General features: G+C 37.9%; 1 protein-coding gene across 1 annotated transcript; it reads left to right on the forward strand.

Annotated features, from left to right (window-relative positions):
- Positions 1-1,726: 1,726 nt before the first annotated feature.
- Positions 1,727-8,540, forward strand: DPEP2 (dipeptidase 2). Its single transcript, XM_010296469.1, has 9 exons — positions 1,727-1,863; positions 2,602-2,728; positions 3,201-3,330; positions 3,666-3,807; positions 4,678-4,747; positions 5,248-5,424; positions 5,917-6,004; positions 6,638-6,713; positions 8,366-8,540. Exons 1-9 carry the CDS (start codon positions 1,727-1,729, stop codon positions 8,538-8,540), a joined length of 1,122 nt encoding a protein of 373 aa, XP_010294771.1.
- The last annotated feature ends 12,110 nt before the right edge of the window (positions 8,541-20,650 follow it).

Raw genomic sequence — 20,650 nt, forward strand, 5'->3', positions numbered from 1 at the left:
TATAATTAAACTTATACTGGCTTATTAAATATAATTAATTTACAAACTTACTTACATTTTATCAGGCATAGGCAGGGTAAATAAGCCAGTTAACTTTTCCTTTGATTTACAGTCTGCATATTGCAGGTGACAGGAAAATGGTTTAATATATAGGCTGGAAATATAAGAATCTTAATGTCATTTTCACTGTGCTGCTTTTCAATATCCTGGTTACAAGTCTACTCTTATTTTCACTTTGAGTTTTATAATCAAAATGTTGCAGTAAGAGGAAGAAAGAAATGTGTTTAGAACAGGATGCCATTAATAGGTAACCTGCTCAGCATGACTTGAATTTGCTTCCAATGCCACCGTCACCTATGGATGTCCCTTGAGATATCTGTGACTTTATTGATGAATACGTGGCTTTGTGTCAGGAAACCATTTCCTGGGTTTATGTCCACCTCCCGTTGCTTTAGAAAATTTGCTTAAAGACAAGAGAAGCAAAGCATGCAGGCAAGGTGAATTGCCTTGTAATTTTAGCATATCTTGGATATTTGCTAGTTGGTTTTACCTCTGTGGATAAGGAATACAACTTCCTTTATTAGTAAAAACAAACTTTTGTGCAGCCAGAAGAAAGTTTATAAATGTGAACTTTATTGACTCATAGTGGAAAACAAATGAAAAGTCAACATTATTTTTCTTTTTTTGTTGTTGTCATTTGGAAAAATTTGAGCATTGGCTCTGCAATATTAGAATTCTAGCCAAACTTCTTTGATTTGAAAGAATTCACAGGGCACACGTGCATCTAATTGAGAAGTCACTCCAATGAATGAAGGAGGTGACTGTTCGTGAGCTTTATAGGTAATGCGGCCAATAACTCTGAATGTGGGGGGGAAACACCACCTTTTCCCTGCAAAGGTATTTTCACCTCCTAGAAGATCCTATACTTACTTTACATAGAATAGAAGGTACTTGTAATATGTTTGTAAAAACACTTTTTGACTGACACCTAAAAGTCTGTTGTCCAGTGTTTGAGTACTGTATTTTAAAAAAAAGAGAAGGGCATCAAGAATTACTCTTGAAATTGTTTTCATAGCCATTTCCTCATGGGAATAAAGCGACCCTTTCAAGGTTGGCATATGTTGTCCTTGCTAAGGTATGTAAAAGTGTTGGATTTCAGTAGCTGTCCTCTGAAAATACTCTGACATGCTGTGTGTTTTCAACAATGCAGTTTACTCAGAAGCAGCTGATTTTTGGAGTTTCTCAAAAGCAGTTTCAGTGTTCATTTCAGTGTGAGGTTTCCCAAATAATGACAACAAACCAGTTAATATAATGAGAAAACTGTCTTGTTACTCTGTTTTGGGAGCTGTTTTTTGGGAGGTGTGAGTCCAGGGTCTGTCAGGCTCACCCTGTCAGCTCAGACTGAGGAGTTGGTTCCCTTCAGCAGTGAGTTGGTGGCAGCAGCAGGGTTTAAGGAGTGGTTATTCGTGAAAAAACACAATAGCCAGAGACCTTAAAATCTCTGGGAGAAGGTAGCTGTTTTACAGTTTCTGCCACTACCTTCTCTTCTGTTTATTATTCTCTTTCTGTCTGTCTGTCTTCCTGCAGAATTCACCCCAGCTTTAACAGAAGGAGAGACATTTTGGCCTATACTCTTAAGCCTACAACCTCCGCAGACTGGAAATTTTGCTGTTTCATTGTCATCAGCGAATTATTGTGGTATCTCTTTGCTTCAGCAAACTGAAAAATGGAAATGAAGAGAAATATGACAAAGTTGTTGCTGTGGCTGTTGATGGTCTTCTCTGATACTGTGCCATTCAGCCATGAGAAATCAATGAGAGAGCGAGCTATTGAGCTGATGCAAGATGCACGTTTAATTGATGGGTATATAAAATATATTCAACTAAATCCTCTTTGTGAATCTTGACAAGTAAGGAAGAAATGCTAAAGTGTGTTTATAGGCTGTTACTAGCACATAGCAATTAGTTACTGTTGCAGTCATTTATCCAGAAAGAATTTTGGTTCAGAGGGTACTTACTATAGGATCAGGTTATCCTAAATGCATTTGTGATTTTCTGTTCAGATTTTGCCACTTAATATTGTTTCCCTTTACATAGAGGAAACATATCCTTGTCTCCTTCCCATAATTTAATGGCATCTTTCATTAGCAATGACTTCTGTGCAGAGCTAGAAAGCAGGCAGCATACTCTGAAAGGGTACCCTTACAACTTGAAGGAATGATGCCTGTGGTGAGTGTATTTTCACCTAGGAACACAAACACTGATTACTCTAGAACAGGCAGCACTGATTATTCTACCACAAGTACTTGCTTCTAAGGAGTGTGGTGGCTGATTTCAGTTCTTCCATTCCTTCAGAAACTGTAGGGAGAAAAATAGATAAACACAACAAGGATAAAAATGGGAGAAACAAAAAAAGTTTCTCGCTGTCCTAATTAAGAAATAAAGCTTGTTTGCAAAAGAAGGGAGACTTTTCAGCATATATTACTGCAAGGATTATTGGCAATTAATGGTCTAAGGACTATGAACAGTGGAAGAAATTAAATTTGGGTTGGAAGGGGAACAACTTATTTCTATCACAAGCCCTATTTGTTTCCAATTCTAGCCACAATGACTTTGTACTGCGGCTGAGAATATTTTACCAAAATAAACTCAGTAGAGTCAACTTAAGAGAACTTAACAAGACCCACACAAACCTTGCAAAACTTCAGGCTGGTTATGTGGGAGCTCAGGTATGTACTGCCATGGTTGTGAGTCTGAGAGCGTATTTTTACATTTGTCTCCTTCCCAATTACAAAAGTACACCTTGCCTTGGTTTTGACTTTTTCTTTTGAAAAAGAAAAAACAATGAAACTGAAAAGCCACAGATGCTTTTCCATAACGTTTGTTTCCATAGTTTTTGTTTTATAATCCAGGTACCCTTAACCAAAACAGTGGCATTTGTTTTGTGATAAATAAATTAAACATACATCTGCTTTCCTGCATCTACTGTGCAGTAGCTGAGTGTGTCAGGAAGCCTTAATCATGTCTGGAGCGGGTGCTCTTGACTTGCATCATAACTCTTCCTTTCGGGAGAAAAACTGTAGTGGCAACTCCTTTGTAGGAGATTATTTTGATCTGTGCTTATGAACTTCACTGTTAGCAAATGAAAGTTTCCAAGTTGAAACACAAGTTATCTAGTTTATTTGTCAATATCTCTTTCAGTTTTGGTCAGTGTATGTTCTTTGCAGCGCTCAAAACAAGGATGCTGTGCGTCTGACCCTAGAGCAAATTGATGTTGTCAAGAGGATGTGTAACAGCTATGAAGAGCTTGAATTTGTGACAACTTCCCAAGGTGCTGCTCTTTCTTGTAACAGAAATTTTTAAAATAAAATTGCAGGAGGTATGTGCAGAAGACACAGAGCTGCAAGCAGGCGAGTTATCCTGGTTTAAAGAGTAACTTTAAGTTCAGTTTTTCCACTGAACCACAATAACTGACTTTGTGCACAGCTCTGTCCCACTGCAGTCATGAGAAAATTTGCCATATAAACATGCACTAGTATAAGCTCCTGTTCTATGAAAATGTCTGTATTATTGCTTGTAATTTACAATAACAATTGTTGCTCAGTAGTGTTGGCTTCTTATCTGTTATGAAATTACTTTGGAATTATCTTCCTTTGTTGTTTCCAGGTATCTCTGACAGTAGAAGGATCGCGTGTTTGATTGGAATAGAAGGTGGTCACTCCATTGACAGCAGTTTGGCAACCCTGAGGATGTATTATGACCTGGGTGTTCGTTACATGACTTTAACACATTCCTGCAATACACCTTGGTAACTAATGCGCATGTGTGTGACCGTCTAATGCAGTGGTGGAAGTTCCAAGATGGGGAAAATATGGATTCAGACAGAGTTCACCTGTGACAGACTTGGAACCAAGTCAAGGATGATAGGTTTTTGGGGTAAATCACTTGCCATGTGTCAAGTGGGAGTGAAGAATCTGTTATGTAGTGCTTGCTATGCTGACAATTTGGGAACTTTTAAACCTTGTTAACAAAACAAAGATGGTAAAATTGCTATCCCCTTTGCTTTATTAGGAAAGTTACATAGGGCAAAACAGGCAAAAAAAAGTACTAAAAATGCTTATGATGTAGATAAAAGAAGATAAACGCTCTGTGAGAACTTGGCAGTCAGCAGCCTTCAACACTGTCTGGCCAGCTCAGAAGTGCAGGTCCCATATGCAGCTACAGAGATGGTTACTTAGTTCCTGTATCAGAATATTAGCACCTACTCTTTGCTGGATTCACAAAATTCCTTCTCATATTGTCTCAGGGAAAGGGGGAATTGTGTGCAGAAAGGGCTGAAAAGCAGGCTTTCTGGCTGACAGGTAACTGACATTTCAGTGTATCTTTGTTTTCTGATGAAGGTTTGTTTAATCAAAGAATTTCTGACAAGCATCTCTTTGCTTGTCTTGCATTGCTTCACAAACATACAACAGTCCTGAACCTGAAGGCATAATGTCAAGAAAACAGTTATGAACATAAAAAGCACTGTGTGAACAAGATATGTATTATGTAGATCATTATCCCTACATTTGACTGTGACACGGTAATGGTTTTTATTGTGTGTAGCATAAGAAGTGTCAGTTGCTGATATTGTAGTCTCCAGAATAATATATTTACCCTCCCTCACTCCTTTTTTAAGGTCTGAATCGTCATCTAAAGGAATACACAACTTTTATCCTAACGTTATTGGTCTGACTGCATTTGGCCAAGTAAGGATCTCTCTTGAATGATTATCTAAGCAATCTCTCATGCAACTAACAACTTCTGGCCTTTTCTCTTCAAAAGTAATTTGTCATTAAAAATTAATTACTGGAAGTTCTTGATACTTAGGAGATCATCAGGGTTCAGTCAAGCCAAATTCCCTGCAATGTTCCTTAGGGTAAAAGAATGCTGGATTTAATTATAACAATTGTTTTAATGTAGATCAGATGTATGAAATAATATGCAGAAGTAGTGGGATGTGTGTAACAGTTGAAATAACTTATTTCAGACTGACTAAGCTTTGTAAGTTTTGAACATGTGGTGGTGTGCTAGTTAAGTGTGAGTGAATAAATTACAATTGAATTAATAGGTAAATAGAAATCCATACAGGCACAGCATGTTTATGACTAGCTGACAGCTGCAGAATTTATTTTTCTGATTACAGATATCGGAAAATGGTTTCCTTTAAGGAAATTTAATATTAACACTGTCTGTAAATCTGTTTTAGGAAGTGGTAAAGGAGATGAATCGACTGGGTATGCTGATAGATTTATCTCATACTTCATATTCCACAGCAAAAGCTGCACTGAATATCTCAAAAGCACCAGTAATTTTCAGCCATTCCTCGGCATTTTCTATTTGTAATCACTCAAGAAATGTTCCTGATGATATCCTCCAGCAACTGGTGAGTGATCCGTTTTTTGGTTTTCTGCTTGTTCAGTTTTGTTTTTTGTTTGTTAGTTTTGTTGTTTGTTTTTCTTAATGGCAGTGTTTGGCTAGTCTGGGGCAAACTTGCACATTCAAGTAGTGGTGGTTACTTTTCACCCTCTTACCTTTGAATTGGATTTAGAAGCAGATCCCTGAGCAGCAAGTTACACATTTGATCCCAAGACGTTTTCTTCGGGTTGTGTTTTGTCTTTGGCTACAAAAATGAAGTGTTTGCAGCTACTGTGAAATTCTGGCAGAGTTTGATGTAGTCACTGGACTTCTGCTGATTCAGGCTACATGAATCCAGGGTAAAGGACAGAGAGGCAAAGCCTTGTGTTCCCATCTGAGCTTTGATTTACAATGTTGTTATGCTCACCGATGGACAGATGTAGAAGGATCTATAGGAGGTGCCTTTGAGGTTTGCAGGACACACAAGTATCCGCTCATCACCTGTCTCTGTATCTTTCAGAAAAAGAACAAGGGAATTATCATGGTGACATTCAATGCAGATGTACTGGCCTGTGGCAGAAAAGTTGTTAATGTTTCTACTCTTGCAGGTTTGAAGTTAATATACTGTAGTTTTTGTGGGTGGCTTCTATGAACTTCCTGGTGTCTGTGTCCATTTTGAGATCATGTAAATTTTGCTGCTTGTTTGTTGCCTTTCACACCTTACCCCAGCTCTAGGTATTTTTGGAGCTAATATTCATTAAACAATAACAAGAGGTACAAGGTGTGTAGCTGGCGGACATGATGCTCCCAAATGGAGCCAAGAACCACTAATCCCAAAGTAGTTGTTACTTTCTAGAAAATATCTTAAACCTTTGTAATTAAGAGTGGAAAACATAGGTATGTAATGGGTAATGAAAAATCTGTTGGTATATGTGGGCTACTTGTTGGGAATTCATGTGCTGTGATGATCATGTCTTTTTCCTCATTTGCATATCATCAGTGTAGCTGTTATTTTGAAGATTGCCTGATGAGCTTAATAACAGATAACATCTTGTTAAGCATCAGTAGATATCCAGAATACATCAACTGTATTAAATTTTAACTTTTGACTTTTTTTAAAAGAAGGATTGATTAAGTATCCATGATTAAGGAGAACAGTTGTCTAGTGCCAATATGTCTGAACTATACTATTTCTTTTTGCTGTATGCTTAGATACTGTTTTGTTTGATATTTTCTTTCAGATCATTTTGACCACATAAAGAAAATTGCGGGTTCAGAATCGATAGGAATTGGTGGGGACTACGATGGAGTGGAACGGTTAGTAAAATTGTACATACATTGACATCTGCTCCATAAATCACGAAGGTTTTGGCTCCTTTTGGGGAAAAAAGAAGGCAGACTAAAAGAGCTGTAGCAAGTTGTCTTGTGAGGAGTACTAAAACAAGATTTATGAAAGAGGGGGGCACTATGATTCCTTTTTAGAACTGTATGAAGCAGTGCTGCAAATGTGGAAACGGATCCTAACGCCTTGTGAGCTCTGCAATTGTGTGTTCTGGGAAGTGGTTTGTGCATACAAAAACAGTGATGGAGGGTGCTTTCCTCCAGAAGGCGAAGGTGAATGACAGAAAAGCTGCCTCAGCCTTTAGATGGTAAATGGGTTAGCCCAGGGAGATGCTGCAAGACTTTCCACCACTAGTACTTTCTTGTGGGGAAAGCCCAAAATATTTGGGGGCAACTTGGGAGGTATTTGAGGCAAGCAGAGCATGGTCAACAGCCTACAACATAACCTCTCCTGCTCGCTCCTGGGCTAGTGTTGTTGCAGCACAGGAAATAAATGCAGATTGGGTGGCATTCGCTGGCGTAACCTTAAACCTATTTTTGCTTCTTATCCTTCTGTTGAATCTTGATTTTTTTTTTTTTTTTTTTTTCTGGGGTCAGACACACTTGAGTATGAAAGTCACAGTAAGATTCACATCTGCAAAGTGTGACCACAAAAACAGTGTGTCAGCTCCCATGAGAGTTAGCTAATCATAGCTCTGAAACTATAATCTTCAAAATAAAAACACAGTTTGCAATAACAGGACACATTTTATTGCATGCATTTTCGCAAAGACCAACAGTTTAATTGGTGGTGGAGTAGTTAAGGTCCGAAGTCCTGGTAGAAAGTAATCGCACAGATTTCTTGAGATATGCTTATCACCACACCTCCACAAAAAAGAAAAATAACAGAAAATATTAGTTATATCAAAACAAAGTCCAAGACTTATGGAAATACAATTTAAAACAGCTGCTTAATGAAAATTGTGCAGCTTCTTACTTCTAATTGCTTTTTATTCTGATCAGAATTAGCACAAGACATAGGTCAATTTTACTTACTGTAATTTCTTCAATAGAGGGTTCTGAATAGCTTTCTTTTCACTGCCTAACATGCTGAATTCAAAACAATATTACTATTCTAATTGTATCTTCTTTGGAAAAATTACTTTGTAAACAACAGATTGCACAAAATTGCCTGCAACTCATCATGTGTTTGCAGGTTCTCTTTTATTCTCAGTTACACGAGTGGATTGCACCAACTCTATCTGTGATGCAGGTGTTTCCTCTTACTCTAAAGGCCAGATACAAAGAGTGGATTAATGCACACATGAGGGTTTTTTTTCTTCTTTTGTTTTAATGTCCTCTATGCTGTTGTCCTGCCTATCCACAAGAGCATCTTCATTCCAGAATACACAGTTTTGTTCTGCTAATGGGATCCTCTGTGCAGAAAAAGCCTTTCATTGTGTCCCAGTCCTGCTTCTGTTCATGTCGGTTGAATTCTTAATTATTTTTGTTAACTTCTCAGAGCAAGAATTGGGTCCAAAGTGAGCTCATTCCAAAGTTGAATAAGTGCAAAAGACTAATTAAAAATATTTTTCTACTTTTTTTTCAGTGATGTGTGTTGAATGTTCTTGTTTGACTCTTGCCAACAGTTTCCCTGAGGGATTGGAAGATGTTTCTAAATACCCTTCTTTGATTGAGGAACTTCTAAGAAGAGGATGGAATGAAACTGAACTGAAAGGGGTCTTAAGGGAGAACTTTCTCCGTGTCTTCAGGGAAGTGGAAAATGTAAGATTAAAAACTAAACTGCATCTTGACTCTTACTAAGAGGGAGAGAGGAATTGTTGGTGCATTGCTGCTTGCCTTTTTTTTTTCCCCCTCAATGAGAGAGCTATGAAGTAAGCACTTACTGCAAGAATTCCAAATGCTGGGAAAGAAACCAAGATGGCAAGAGAGTGTTAGCAGAATAAAGGAAAGTGAGAGAGAGTGGACAGAGTTCTTTGAACTTTTTCTCTCTGTGGTAATCTGATAAGTACACATCACTGACTTCTAAATAGAATCGCTTCATGGTTTGGAGAAACTGCGGACGTACCAGCATCACAGTCTGGCTGTGTTCGCTGGTGCAGTAAGGAATGCTGACTCCTGCAAATCAATTTAATTCTTGTCATGGGATTGGGCTGCTATCCAAAAGGCTCCTGCTACGACAGGATCACTAACAAGCCATAAACATAGCAAATAGATCCCAATGAGCTTTAAGAGTAAATAAAATAAACTCATGCAGAAGGATGAGGGAAGAGAGGAGGGAAGGAGAGAGACTGTATGAGATTAAGGACCTCCTAAATGGCAACTTTTTGAAAAGCCTCCCTTGAAACCTGCAAACTGCTTGCCTCCTCCTGTTTTTATTTACAGGGATATAAGTAAGCAGGTATTATACACAAAGCCTTATAGACAACATGTATTTCACAGTAATCTTTTTTCCAGTTGCCTTTTTGGGGTATATTAGATGAACAGAAATTAGGGAATTTTGTACTGTTCAGTTCATCTGCCAAAATATCTACCTAGTGCCAAGTTGCATGTGTGGCAGACTGACATTGTGAAGGGTTGAAATTCATCACACCAAACCGATCTATGAGATTTAGTAATTTTTTTCCTTCTAAATTAGAGATGCTTGAAGCTCTGTCTTGAGATCGTGAGCTGATTTTTGGGGAGGAAAGCTCATGTGTTTGCTTAAGGTTTTCCAGCTAATGCATCCATACGTGGAGGGAGCCAAGACAAAGAACAGCCAGACCTGTGACTCTTGCTTGTAATGTATCTGTACTGAATTCTGGGACGTGTTTCATAGGAATGCAAACATCAGGATAATGATGTTGATTGCCTCATATTCAGATGTGTTTTTGCAGTACAGTTTGAGTTGGTTCACTTGAAATAGCATTGAATTTGCTAGCTGCATAAAGCTTTTTGCTGTTGTGCCAGTCTGGCTTTCAGGGGCAACCTTTTGAATTTTTCTAGGTGCGGAACATTAGTGGACTAACGGCTGTAGGTGAAAGTGAAATTCCGCAAGAACAAGTACAAAATTCCTGTCGCCTAGACCTACGTAATCATCGGCTTCAGACAGCCACGTCCTTTGGATTTTCTTCTGTGGCACCACCTTTTAGTCTAACACTTGTAATTGTATCGTATTTAATACTGTATGAATCATAAGATCTGTGGAGTCTAGGGAGAGATATATGGAGTAATCTGCAAGGCATCTAGTTATCTTTTTGGGGTTTTGTTAATGTAAAGCTATGCTAAATTTTTTTAATATAATTTCTGTAACTTCACCTGCATACTTGAAAGTTAATGTAGATTTTAAATGTTGTAGCAAAAGTACTTAGAATTTCAAGTGATAAATTCCCTGTCATCTTGGCTAAACCAAGACCAGTACTATTAATGGAAATTACTCACATCTAATGAATAAATTCTCTAATACATGACACATGGTTTTGGTACCCATATTGTGGCATTTGGTATAAATACTGGAGTCCAGAATCAGCAGTTCCATACAGGAACTAGAGAATACGATTAAGACAGCTGTGCTGAGATGTTTTCAGATATTACTTCTCATTAAATCATACAACTTCGGTCATCAGTCGATGGCTTAGGTGGAGAAGACCACCCCCCTGGTATATGCAGAACAGTGCTTCGGATTCTTGGGTTTTCATGTTGTTTTTTTTTAAAACTACAAGATGGATGACATGGCTATTTCAATTTGGATTTCATGCCTAGCGCTAGCTTTAGGGATCCATTCTGCAGTACTAAACTCTTATTTTTGAACCTTGACCTGGCGGGTGGGCAACTGGAGAGTTACTGAAGAGTGGAGGTAAGTGTCTTGCATTCAGGCACAGGTGACCAGCCAATGTCGTAGCTACTTTTTGATAATTTGGGGACTGCTGTTTGCTGTATGTTCATGAAGCTGAGAGCAACAATAAGCCAGGACAAAGCAGGAATTCTGGCTACTCAGGGGGTGAGATCTTGTTCTGATACTTTCATTGCAATCTGAACAGTATAAAATGATCATTTAAATAAAAATTTTGTTAGAATGTTCCACAGCTTTGTGGAAATCTTTTTGATGTTTAAACAATGATCCTTATCAGTAACAGGTTATTATTTTATTTTTATTCTAGCTGGCTAAAATCAGACCATTGTGAAAGGATTCATAGACATGAGGTTAGAAAGAAATCTTTTTACTATAAATCTTCTGCTCTTTCAGCCTTTGGAACACGTTTTCAAATATCCAAGGTATGTGAGGTTAGAAGGTACTTGCTATACAGAAAAGCATATATTGCAATAGACCTATTCTTGGTAGGCTAATATGGTTCAAACCTGGAATTTTAATCAAATATCCTGAGATTCACGATTAAATTGGAAGACGGCAGCACTACATCTTTGTAGGGTCATTTCCCAGTGCTTGCTGGTAAATGCCTTCTCATGATACTTGCTTAGTTGTGATTTTTATCTCATGATACGTGCTTTTATCTACTGATATGATACAGAATTTAGAACAGAATTCTATTCTATTTAGAATAGAATAAAAGTCCTGTAATTGATCTAGGGACAGCATTTGTAAACACATGAAGTATTTAACAACTGAAAGACAAGGATGAGGATGAACTAAATGGAAGCAGCATGTCAGTTGTTTTCTAGAGTGACTTGAGACTGTTCCTGACATCCACTTCTGCATTCCATGTACAAGTAGGGTTTCTGGAAGAAGACTATTCTTTTATTGCTTCAAAATGAAGCTTCATAAATTCTCCTGATAAGGTGGTTTCCTTCATAAGTACATCCTGAATATACTATTGCCACTTACTGAATTCTTTACAAATCATGTTGAATAATCTAGTTGCATACAAGCAAAGTTTTTAAGAACAGTTTGTCAATACCAATTCTGGTTATGCATCTACAATGAGGAATTATTGCACTGACTCAGAAGTCTTGCCTTCCTGATACTGCTTGATGGGCATCAGAACTTGTTTTGCTGGTAAAATGATGAATTCAGTAAGGAAAATATTTACTTCACATTAGTACTTCTGTTGGCTTCATAAGCCATTGGAAAACTTCCATCCATGGTCTCTCTTTGCAGAATTAGTACTGTGATAGTAACTTCATTATATATTTGAAATGTAAGATGCTTCCTTATTCCTTCCAGCCTTTTTCTTTTTACTGTGTTGTCACTTACGTGCCCGCTAATTTCTACTTTTTTTCCATACTACAGCATGGATTAAAAATATATTCCTTTTCTTAAAGATATGGGTAATACTTTTATATGACTGATTCCACCATACTATAGATATTTGTAGTTTATTTCCTTGTTTCATCTACACTGCATTGCACTTATTTGTTTGACTGCTTTGTGCAATGAATAATTTGTGACCTTGTGGCAAAACATATACAGGAAATTTATTTAAAGTATTGTTTAAAATTGTGTATAGATACTGGTGTAATCTCACAAAACAATGTAAATGTTCAGAACGCCAGGAAACCCTGAAAGAACCATGCAACTCTGCTGCAGAAGGAAGGCCAGGATATCATGAAGGCTCTGGGTCTGCTCGTCACAGAGAAGGTAGTCTCACCCATGGCAGGCAGGAGAAAGTCAGGTAGGTTTAACCCTAGAGCATATTGGCTGTAGGCAGTCAGCCTCATCTTCACTCAGATACCCCTAACCTGTAGAGAAATCTGAGCAAGTGCCTATGGAAAGGGAACATGAGTGACTCAGTCATTGCAGCAAGTCCATGATGACAGTGTTACCTTGAGCAAATTACTTGGTCAAGCAAGTCAAGCCATAGAGAGCAAGGCTTATGGGGAACTGGACAGGTTGCCTGCACCAAGGTTAGGATAACCTCTACTTTACAGCATTTCTGACAGATGTGTGATGATCTGGAAGTCCCTTTTTCCATTACTAATTACAGTGTTAATTCACAATGCTTCAATTAAGCTGCTTGTGTGAAACCAACATCAGAGTGCAAAATCATCATGCAAGAAATGGAATCTTGTGCATTGTGCAATGATTATGCATGTGGTATCTAGCTTATCTAACAGATGCAGTTATTTTATTTTTCTTAAACAATCAAAATCGCACAGCTTGAAAATGGTAGAAAGGCATCTCATTAGAATTCCATTTCAAAAGTAAAATCATATACGATGTGACTGCTGTCAGAAAAACTATAGTGACCCTTCAATGAGTGCTAGTGTCTCCAGTCCTACTGACAGCAGCTTGTAGTAGTAGTCACAACACTGCATGTCCAACAGCTCAAGCATAAAATGATTGCACTCTGATTTCTGCCTCCCAATGGAGAGGATGATTCATCCTGAAATTGAATGCTTTTGCCCTGCATCAATTAATAAGAGCAATTTGCATTGGTAATTTGAAATGCATGGTAGCTCAACTGACAGATTCTATTATGGCTAGTGGTATTAGTGAAGTATCAGATACGATTGAAATACCAACTTTTGGCAGCCAACAAAGCTTATTACAATGGAAGAATGCAAGTCATTATTTACCTCTTCTAAATAATGAGTTGTACTAACATGAATTCTGAAAGTAGCTATTACTATTTCTCTAAATCTCAAAATTGATGTACGATGAGGTACTTTAGGCTGATTTTCTACATAAGACCCAAGCTTCAAGACATCTCTAACAATCTGAGGCTCATGCTTTCACATGTGTAATATGAACAGCCAAAAACTACAGATATAATATTGATGCAAACTATTTATTTGATTCTAAAAGGTTGATGCCAGTGCCCTTCCCCCAGTACTATCCTTTTCCAGACTAATGGGCTGTTGCATTCACAGAAATAAACAACTTCCGTTCTCACTTGTCTCATCTGGATAAGTGGTGATGCTAGAAACCAAGCCTAAAAAGGTCTATTGCTGGTCTAACATATACAGCTGATCTGTTATGTAAAATCCAAGTAGTTCAGTTCATGTTTCTAACTTCTACTCAGTAGGTGACTTGTTTGGGCCATGGAAGGACTTTTGCATGTTTTACATTGGATATGGACTACTGAACTGTGCCAGTGCTTAACATCTGTATTCCTTCTTGCATATCATTGAGCTGCTCGATATGCCAGTGTATTTCCGTGTTTCAAGGTCAGTAAACATCATGCATTGTCTAACCACCTATATAAGTTTATTAACTTCTGTTTGATCTTAAACAGTTCAGTGGGCATCTGCACCATAGAGTCAATTTTGAAATCCTGGGTATCACTGCACCTCCATCATCTTCTGGACTAAGGTGCAGTGCCATTGCAGTTTACACCAGCATCAGCTTTGGCTGCTGCAGTTCTACACTGTTTCATGGCTGCATGTTGTTTCCCCTGTCCCTTGTGACAGCACTGGTGTTTGTGTAACTATATGGTAAGCTGGTTCAGGGAACTTATCTAGCTGAAAACTAACTGTTTTCCTTCTTCAAGTGATGGGTTTCCTGCTGATGATTGGGTTAACCATGTTCAGTGTTAGTGGACGGAAGGAGCAGAAGAGCAGAGTGAGACTGCAGCAGCTTGGACTTCTTCCATTTGCTATTCAAAGCAGCAGCTCCTCTGCATACTCTTCTCTGGATTTATACATATGGAAATTATCAAATTGCTTCATATTCTGCAAATGTAACATGTCTAAACTACAAAAAAATAACTAGAAGATTCTTCCCACTAACAGTGGCTTTTGTTTGCTCTTAAGATTTGTTGGATTTAACTCTCATACCCAGAGCGGTATGTTAGTGGATCTGCTGAACTGTTTTCATGACAGACTGTGATGCTGGATAACCCTTCTTGGAGTATTTTGGAAGACTTGAGTCAGTGTGTCAAAAACTTTTTTTTTTTTCTTGATGTCTTACCTACAAACCTTACATCTACATAAAACAATTTGAAATAGTGATGGGTGTTTGGTGCTCCTATAATTTTCCTTTTTTTTAATCTTTTGAAACCAGAGAAATGGAAAAGCTTTTACTAACCTTCATATTTGTTTGTAAGTTCATTATGTAATTTCTGTCAGGATAAATAAAATTCGTGGAAATGGGAAGCATTTTTGTCCCATTTCTGCATTTCACAGATGCCCAGGATCTTCAGTGACTGAGCCAGAACCTCTCAATCACGTGGTCCAGTATTACCAGATGAGCTGTTCATAGCCTGTTTCAGTTCCTGGCATTCAAATTGCAAAGGTGGCAATTCTTTCCCCAATGTCTATACTGTTTGAGAAGTTATTACAACCTGTGTATTTTTTTTCTTGCAAAGCAAAAGCAACAACTCACCCCTGTTTCCTAAAGCTGTGATCTCAGAGAGATGTTAGACTTCGTTCAGCTGCTTCTGTCATGAGTCAACAAATCATAAATAAAAAAAAGGGCAAAAAACCCTAAAAAAAGCTAAGTAAACAAAGGTCAGCATTTAGCTTACATCACAGAAATGCTGCTGCTTCTAATCAAGGCTTTAGCCTTAATCATAACTCAAATGAGAGGGCACTTAATTTTGCTCTGTTTCTGTTGCTTCTCCCCAAATTGTTTTGTAAACTTCACTAGGATGATTCCTTCCCTTATATAATGGCTAAGTATTTTTCTCTGAAGCCCATTCTCAGCACCTGATCTCACTGCTCTCACAAAGCATTTCTTTCACCAGTTCTGCAATGAAAGAAAAGCCCAGAGCCCAGGAAGCAAGAACTGTGCGTTGTTGCTGAGAAACAAAATAAAGATTAAAACAGCTAAGATTAAAAATGAAGCTAATACAGGTTTTGTCAGACAAATCAAAAGAAGGTCCCTTTAGTCTGGAATACAAACATTTGAAAAAAAGTTTAATATAACTTTGCAAAGTCCATTTGGATTAACTTTCCTGAATATCCTCCTCTAGTTAAACTCAACATCTAAAGAATCTTGTCTAGACCTGTGCTCAGTTTCTTCTCTGAGCCCTTTATTAAAAATTAAATAGACCATGACAAATCTATCCATGATAAAAATGTAACTGAACTGAAAATTGATCCCTTTAAAAAAGAAAAAAGAAAAAAAGAAAAAAACCCACAACAAACCACTGAGTAGTATTTTTCCAGCATCTTAATCCTACCTTGGAAATTACTGCAATGTTTAACAAGTTTAGTGGAGAAAACTTCGATCCCGTTGTTATTTGAATTTCCAGCAATCTGATTGACGGGGGAAATAAAAAAAAAAGTTTTGAAGACTTAATAAAGTTTCAGTCTTTAAAGATGAGATTAAGGTATCTTTGCAGAAATGACTATTCCACGTATCAAATACAGTTATAAGTAATTTTACAACCCAGGCAGAAGTAAGTAAATAAATTTTCAAGATAAGTGGCACCATAGTGTCCTCTTGTGGTCTTTTAATGTCTAAGCTCTGACATGTTTTCTAGGCAAACAGCAGCAAAGTTTTCCGTTGCAGTTAGTGTACGAGCTCCTGTATAAGTATAATGTGACCTTTCCTTGCTTTACTTTTCTCCTGGAAGTGGCATGTGGAGGACTGCATGCTGCATCTCCCATTAAGCACCTACTACTCTATCCCTAGTTCTTTACTCGTGGATGTACATATTGTGGTCCTCTCCAAAGGACCTCTTTCAGCAGCTTCTTATCTTTGTCATGCATGAAGTAGATCCTGATCTTTGCTGGTGAGAAGCCTTTGCAGCCAGGTTGGCAGTTTCCGGCCTGCTTTGTCCACAAGGCTGGTGTGATCCTCGGATGTGGAGAAGCAAGAATGTGCTGAAAATGGAAGTTCACTATGGTGACACGCTGGCCATGAACTTGCAGAATTTCTGCCAAGCCTCATGTCCAGGGAAGCTGTACCTTGGCAGTGGCAATTTTTGTTTTGTTATTTTTTTCTGATGGTCAGCTCTGGGCTATTTGTCATACAGGTTCCACTCTAGTGGAAAAAATCTTTCAAAACAATAGCTATGGCTCTACTGCTGTGCATATCCCACCCTTTCTCTTTACGCAGATTAAAATATCTATATTTATGCTTTTTAAAAACATGTTGGCTTTAAAAATAGCAAGTATTTAATTCTTCCAGGTATCAGGGCTTTGTGCCTAACTGTATGGGAGATAACTTAGCAGGGTTTCAGTTTCCCAGAGATTTTATACTATGTTGTTTACTATGCTGTCTATAAATCTGCAAACCTTTCCTCTTAACAAACAACCTTATTTCTGTTCTAACTGGAATTTTTCTGGGGGGAGGCCACTACCCTGTGGACTCGATGATCCAGGGTATCTCAGAAATACTTTTCATGTCATATGGTTTAGAAATTTCCCATGGTTTCAAAGCATAAGTTCATAGATTGTCCCATTGGCAAAGAGGAAAGAAGCATTATTACTGTTCTGTTTTAACAGAGTTGCAATATGATTATTATCTAAAACATCAGAGTGCAGGTGTTCTACTCAAGAAGTTTTATGTATGGATGTTCTCTCTCAGGGTTCTAAGCCAGCGCATCCAGTGCATATACCTCTAAGCAAGCCACATATTCTGCCTGGGGACATAAACATTACAGACTGCAATAACCGGGCAGGTTAGTCCACCAATGAGGCATTTGATAGCTTCATTTAGAGAAAGTTAATTTAAACTTTCTACAAAGCTTTCTGAGGTATCATGGAACTTTAAAGCACTCCAAACAATGTTAGGGGTAACACAATTTTACAGATTAATTAAAAAAAAAATCAATCCTCTGAATTGTAATTTTATGACGTATTTATTTCTAAGGATGATATTTTCCCTCGGCCTTGATTTTCCTGGTTAGAAAAAATAAACTAGTTCGTTTAAAATTAGGCACCCTCCCCGTTAAATTCAGGAAGAAGGCAAGATAAGAAAAGCTGTCCGCAAACACAGTTTCAGATGCTGGGTCTTCCTATCCTTAAACAAATGGCAAATCACTTTAATTGAGAAGAAGCTGAAACAATGTTACTTCTTGTTGTTTGATAGAAGTTAACATCATATATTGCAAGTCCATAAGCTAAAAATGCTCCAGAGCTCATTTACAAGGGCCTTCCAATGCATGTATGTGAGGGCTGAGGTAGGCTGTTCCCTCTGCAATATCCTTAATAGAGATCACTAATGATGATACTAATTCTATGTTCACTTTCTCCTAGGATGACTGTGCGAGCACCACATGAGAGCCTGTGAATTGCTGTCTGTCAGGGACAGGATGAAACACCTTGCACTTGTAAGTTGAGTCTATTTCTGTAACAGCCGATGCGGTGTGCAGTCACTATTCTCATGCTGGGATGTAAAAACCAAGCTGCTTTTTTTAATGCTTGAGTGGTATCCCCTGCAGTAAGAAGTATTCAAGGCAAACTTGACCTTGCTTGCCTGCCCTGAGGATTTATATCAGGCTCTTCAGCAGTTTACCAAACCACTCTCTCAGAAGACTCAGAGTTTCTTGTACAATCCTTTTCTTTGAGTTGAATGGCGTATTTGTTTACTGTGGAAGCGTACTGACCTTTCAGCTGAAAGCTTATACCTACTTAAGGTAGTTCACAAATACCCAGTGGCTTACTCACTTGTATCTTTGCTTATATGATTTGTAAGTAATAAACAGTTTAAAAAGCAGTTTGTAATGGTGTATCAGAGAGATCATGGATTCGCTGATCTTCAGGCTGCTGATTTCACTGATGATGTTAATGTACATTACAGTACTGAAACTCAGACCTTTTCTCATCTAGTAAGACTTGATTCTGCTAAGCTGGTCTCAATGTTTTTTTGCAATAAAACTACCAGACTTTTTCTTAGAAGTGCAGTTTTTCTTTGGTTGGGGGTATGGGTATGGTGTGTGGGAGGGGGGAATAAAAAAAGAAAATTAGTATTATTTTGTCTGCTCTTTCGTTTTCACTGACCAGTCTGTACCCATATGAAACCATAATGCCAAATTCCATTTAGCTTTGTAGGAAAGGGTTACTTTTCATCCCCGTTATTTAATGAGAGATAGCAACGTTGTCTCAGGTAAATGCTGTAGTATTGCAGATTGTCTAGTTTCATTCCAGTGTCGTATTCATATCAGACAATTTTTAAGCTTATGATGGCCACTCATACCATTCGGAAGAAGCAATCAATACTCACACTCGGGGCGAAGAAGAAGAAAAAAAAGTCAATCACCCAGGTTGAAATTTCAGTTCTCTTACAAACCAGATGCTAAACAACAAAGTTGATATGGGTAGATAACTTATCTTTAGATATGGGCTGTCTACAAGTCAGTAAAGAACCATTGTCTTTAGACAAGAGAAATATTTTTCTTCAATAAACTCAAATACTTTCCTAGGGCTAAATTCTCTCCTAAGACATTTGTATATAGTTTCTATTCCAGAGAGGGGAGTTGCTGCTATATGTGCATGAGCTTGATTTTATTAACTTTTTCCCTTATTGGGGTATAATTTCAGTGCTATTGATTTCATGATACTGAAACATTTTGTGGTGGCCTAGATGCATTTTTTTGGTGCCTAAAGAAAGACAGCTCCTTGACAGACCTGCTTTCAAAAGCAAGATGAGAAGGAAGTACCCAGTTTAATTCTTCTTACTGAATAAGCACGACTCCAAAAACATTAACTCTTGAGACTTATTTCTTATAAACCTTGTCTTCTTTTTCTAGGACAGCTTACTTAGACCAGACACTTTCACTCAAAAGCTTTATATAATGGAAAACAGGAAAGGAGGAGGCAGAAGACTAAGCATTAACTTGCTTAATGGTGAGTTATCATCTTACCCCTTTTCTGTATAAAAATTTTTGACCCCTATCAATTAGTACTTTATTTTGCTGTTTCTTGGTAGACTCTAGCTTATTCATACTTATTATGAACACTAACAAAACGTAACTCAACCAAAGAGGGTTAAACAGAAAGTGGTATATTTTAGCCAATCATTCCACTCTCCTCCAGGGAAAAAAATATTGTTGGCAATAAGACAGTGGACTAAGTGATGCACCAGGATGTTTCCAGTCTGTCAGAATTAAAGCTTCTAAAATTAACAGAAATGATTATCAAAATTGGCCTAACTTGCCCACAGAAATCACTGCTAAAAATTTACAGACTTCAGTGTAATTATATTTACATGTGCTCATTTTAGGGTTACTGGGGAAAAAAAAAAAATCTCACTGTAGGTCTTCAAGATACCATGAGTTTTGAACAGAGGAAAATTTGGGGTTTTTTTAATTTCCTCCAAAACTGATGAGGCTGTTATTGAGATACACACAGCCACATGAAGATTATTGTTTTCCTCAACGGAGCAGGGAGACAAAAGTAAAATGTAGGTTATATGAAAGCACAGAAGTCTTTAGAAGTCTTTCCACCTGTCTGATCAATACTAAGAGGTGTAATTGCTCTAGCTTTCCCCCGGGGTGGTCTACCAGCATGTTTGTGTTAAGTGAACTGAGAGACCTGTACCCCCTTGGCAGCAGTCGCTCCACAGCATGGATCCCTCTTGTTTATTTCAAAACCCAACTAATTAAAAGTAGACTTATCACTCCGTTCTTGTGAACAAAGCATTCTCCCTCTTGTGTCTCTTCTGCTCATTACGCATTTTTCTTTCTCCCAGTGACCTGGAGCTTGCTTTGTCAAAAAGGCAGGACAAATCCAGAAAGCTAGGGATAAGGTGGTTCTGAGCACAGGAAAAGTCGTCTTGTCCTCTTCCACTGCTCTGAGCTTTATATCCTCCCATAGAGTCCTAAGCAATCCGACGACAAAACTTACATCAATACTGGATTGACTTGTCACAGTACACGGTTTTCTTGATTAAGGAGTATTTTAGTAAAAAATCTACCAAACTAGTTTGAGTTGATATTCCATAGTAAGATGCACGAACTGTTCTAGAGCTTTTTTCTGATTACATAATGCATTAAAAAGGGAGCCTTTTACTTTCAAGGTTAGTTTTCAGAGACAATCAATAGCATTATAAACTATTAATTCATGTTTAAACTCCATGTGAAGGCTAT

This window comes from Phaethon lepturus, unplaced genomic scaffold, assembly GCF_000687285.1.
Source record: "Phaethon lepturus isolate BGI_N335 unplaced genomic scaffold, ASM68728v1 scaffold34991, whole genome shotgun sequence".
NCBI lineage: Eukaryota > Metazoa > Chordata > Aves > Phaethontiformes > Phaethontidae > Phaethon > Phaethon lepturus.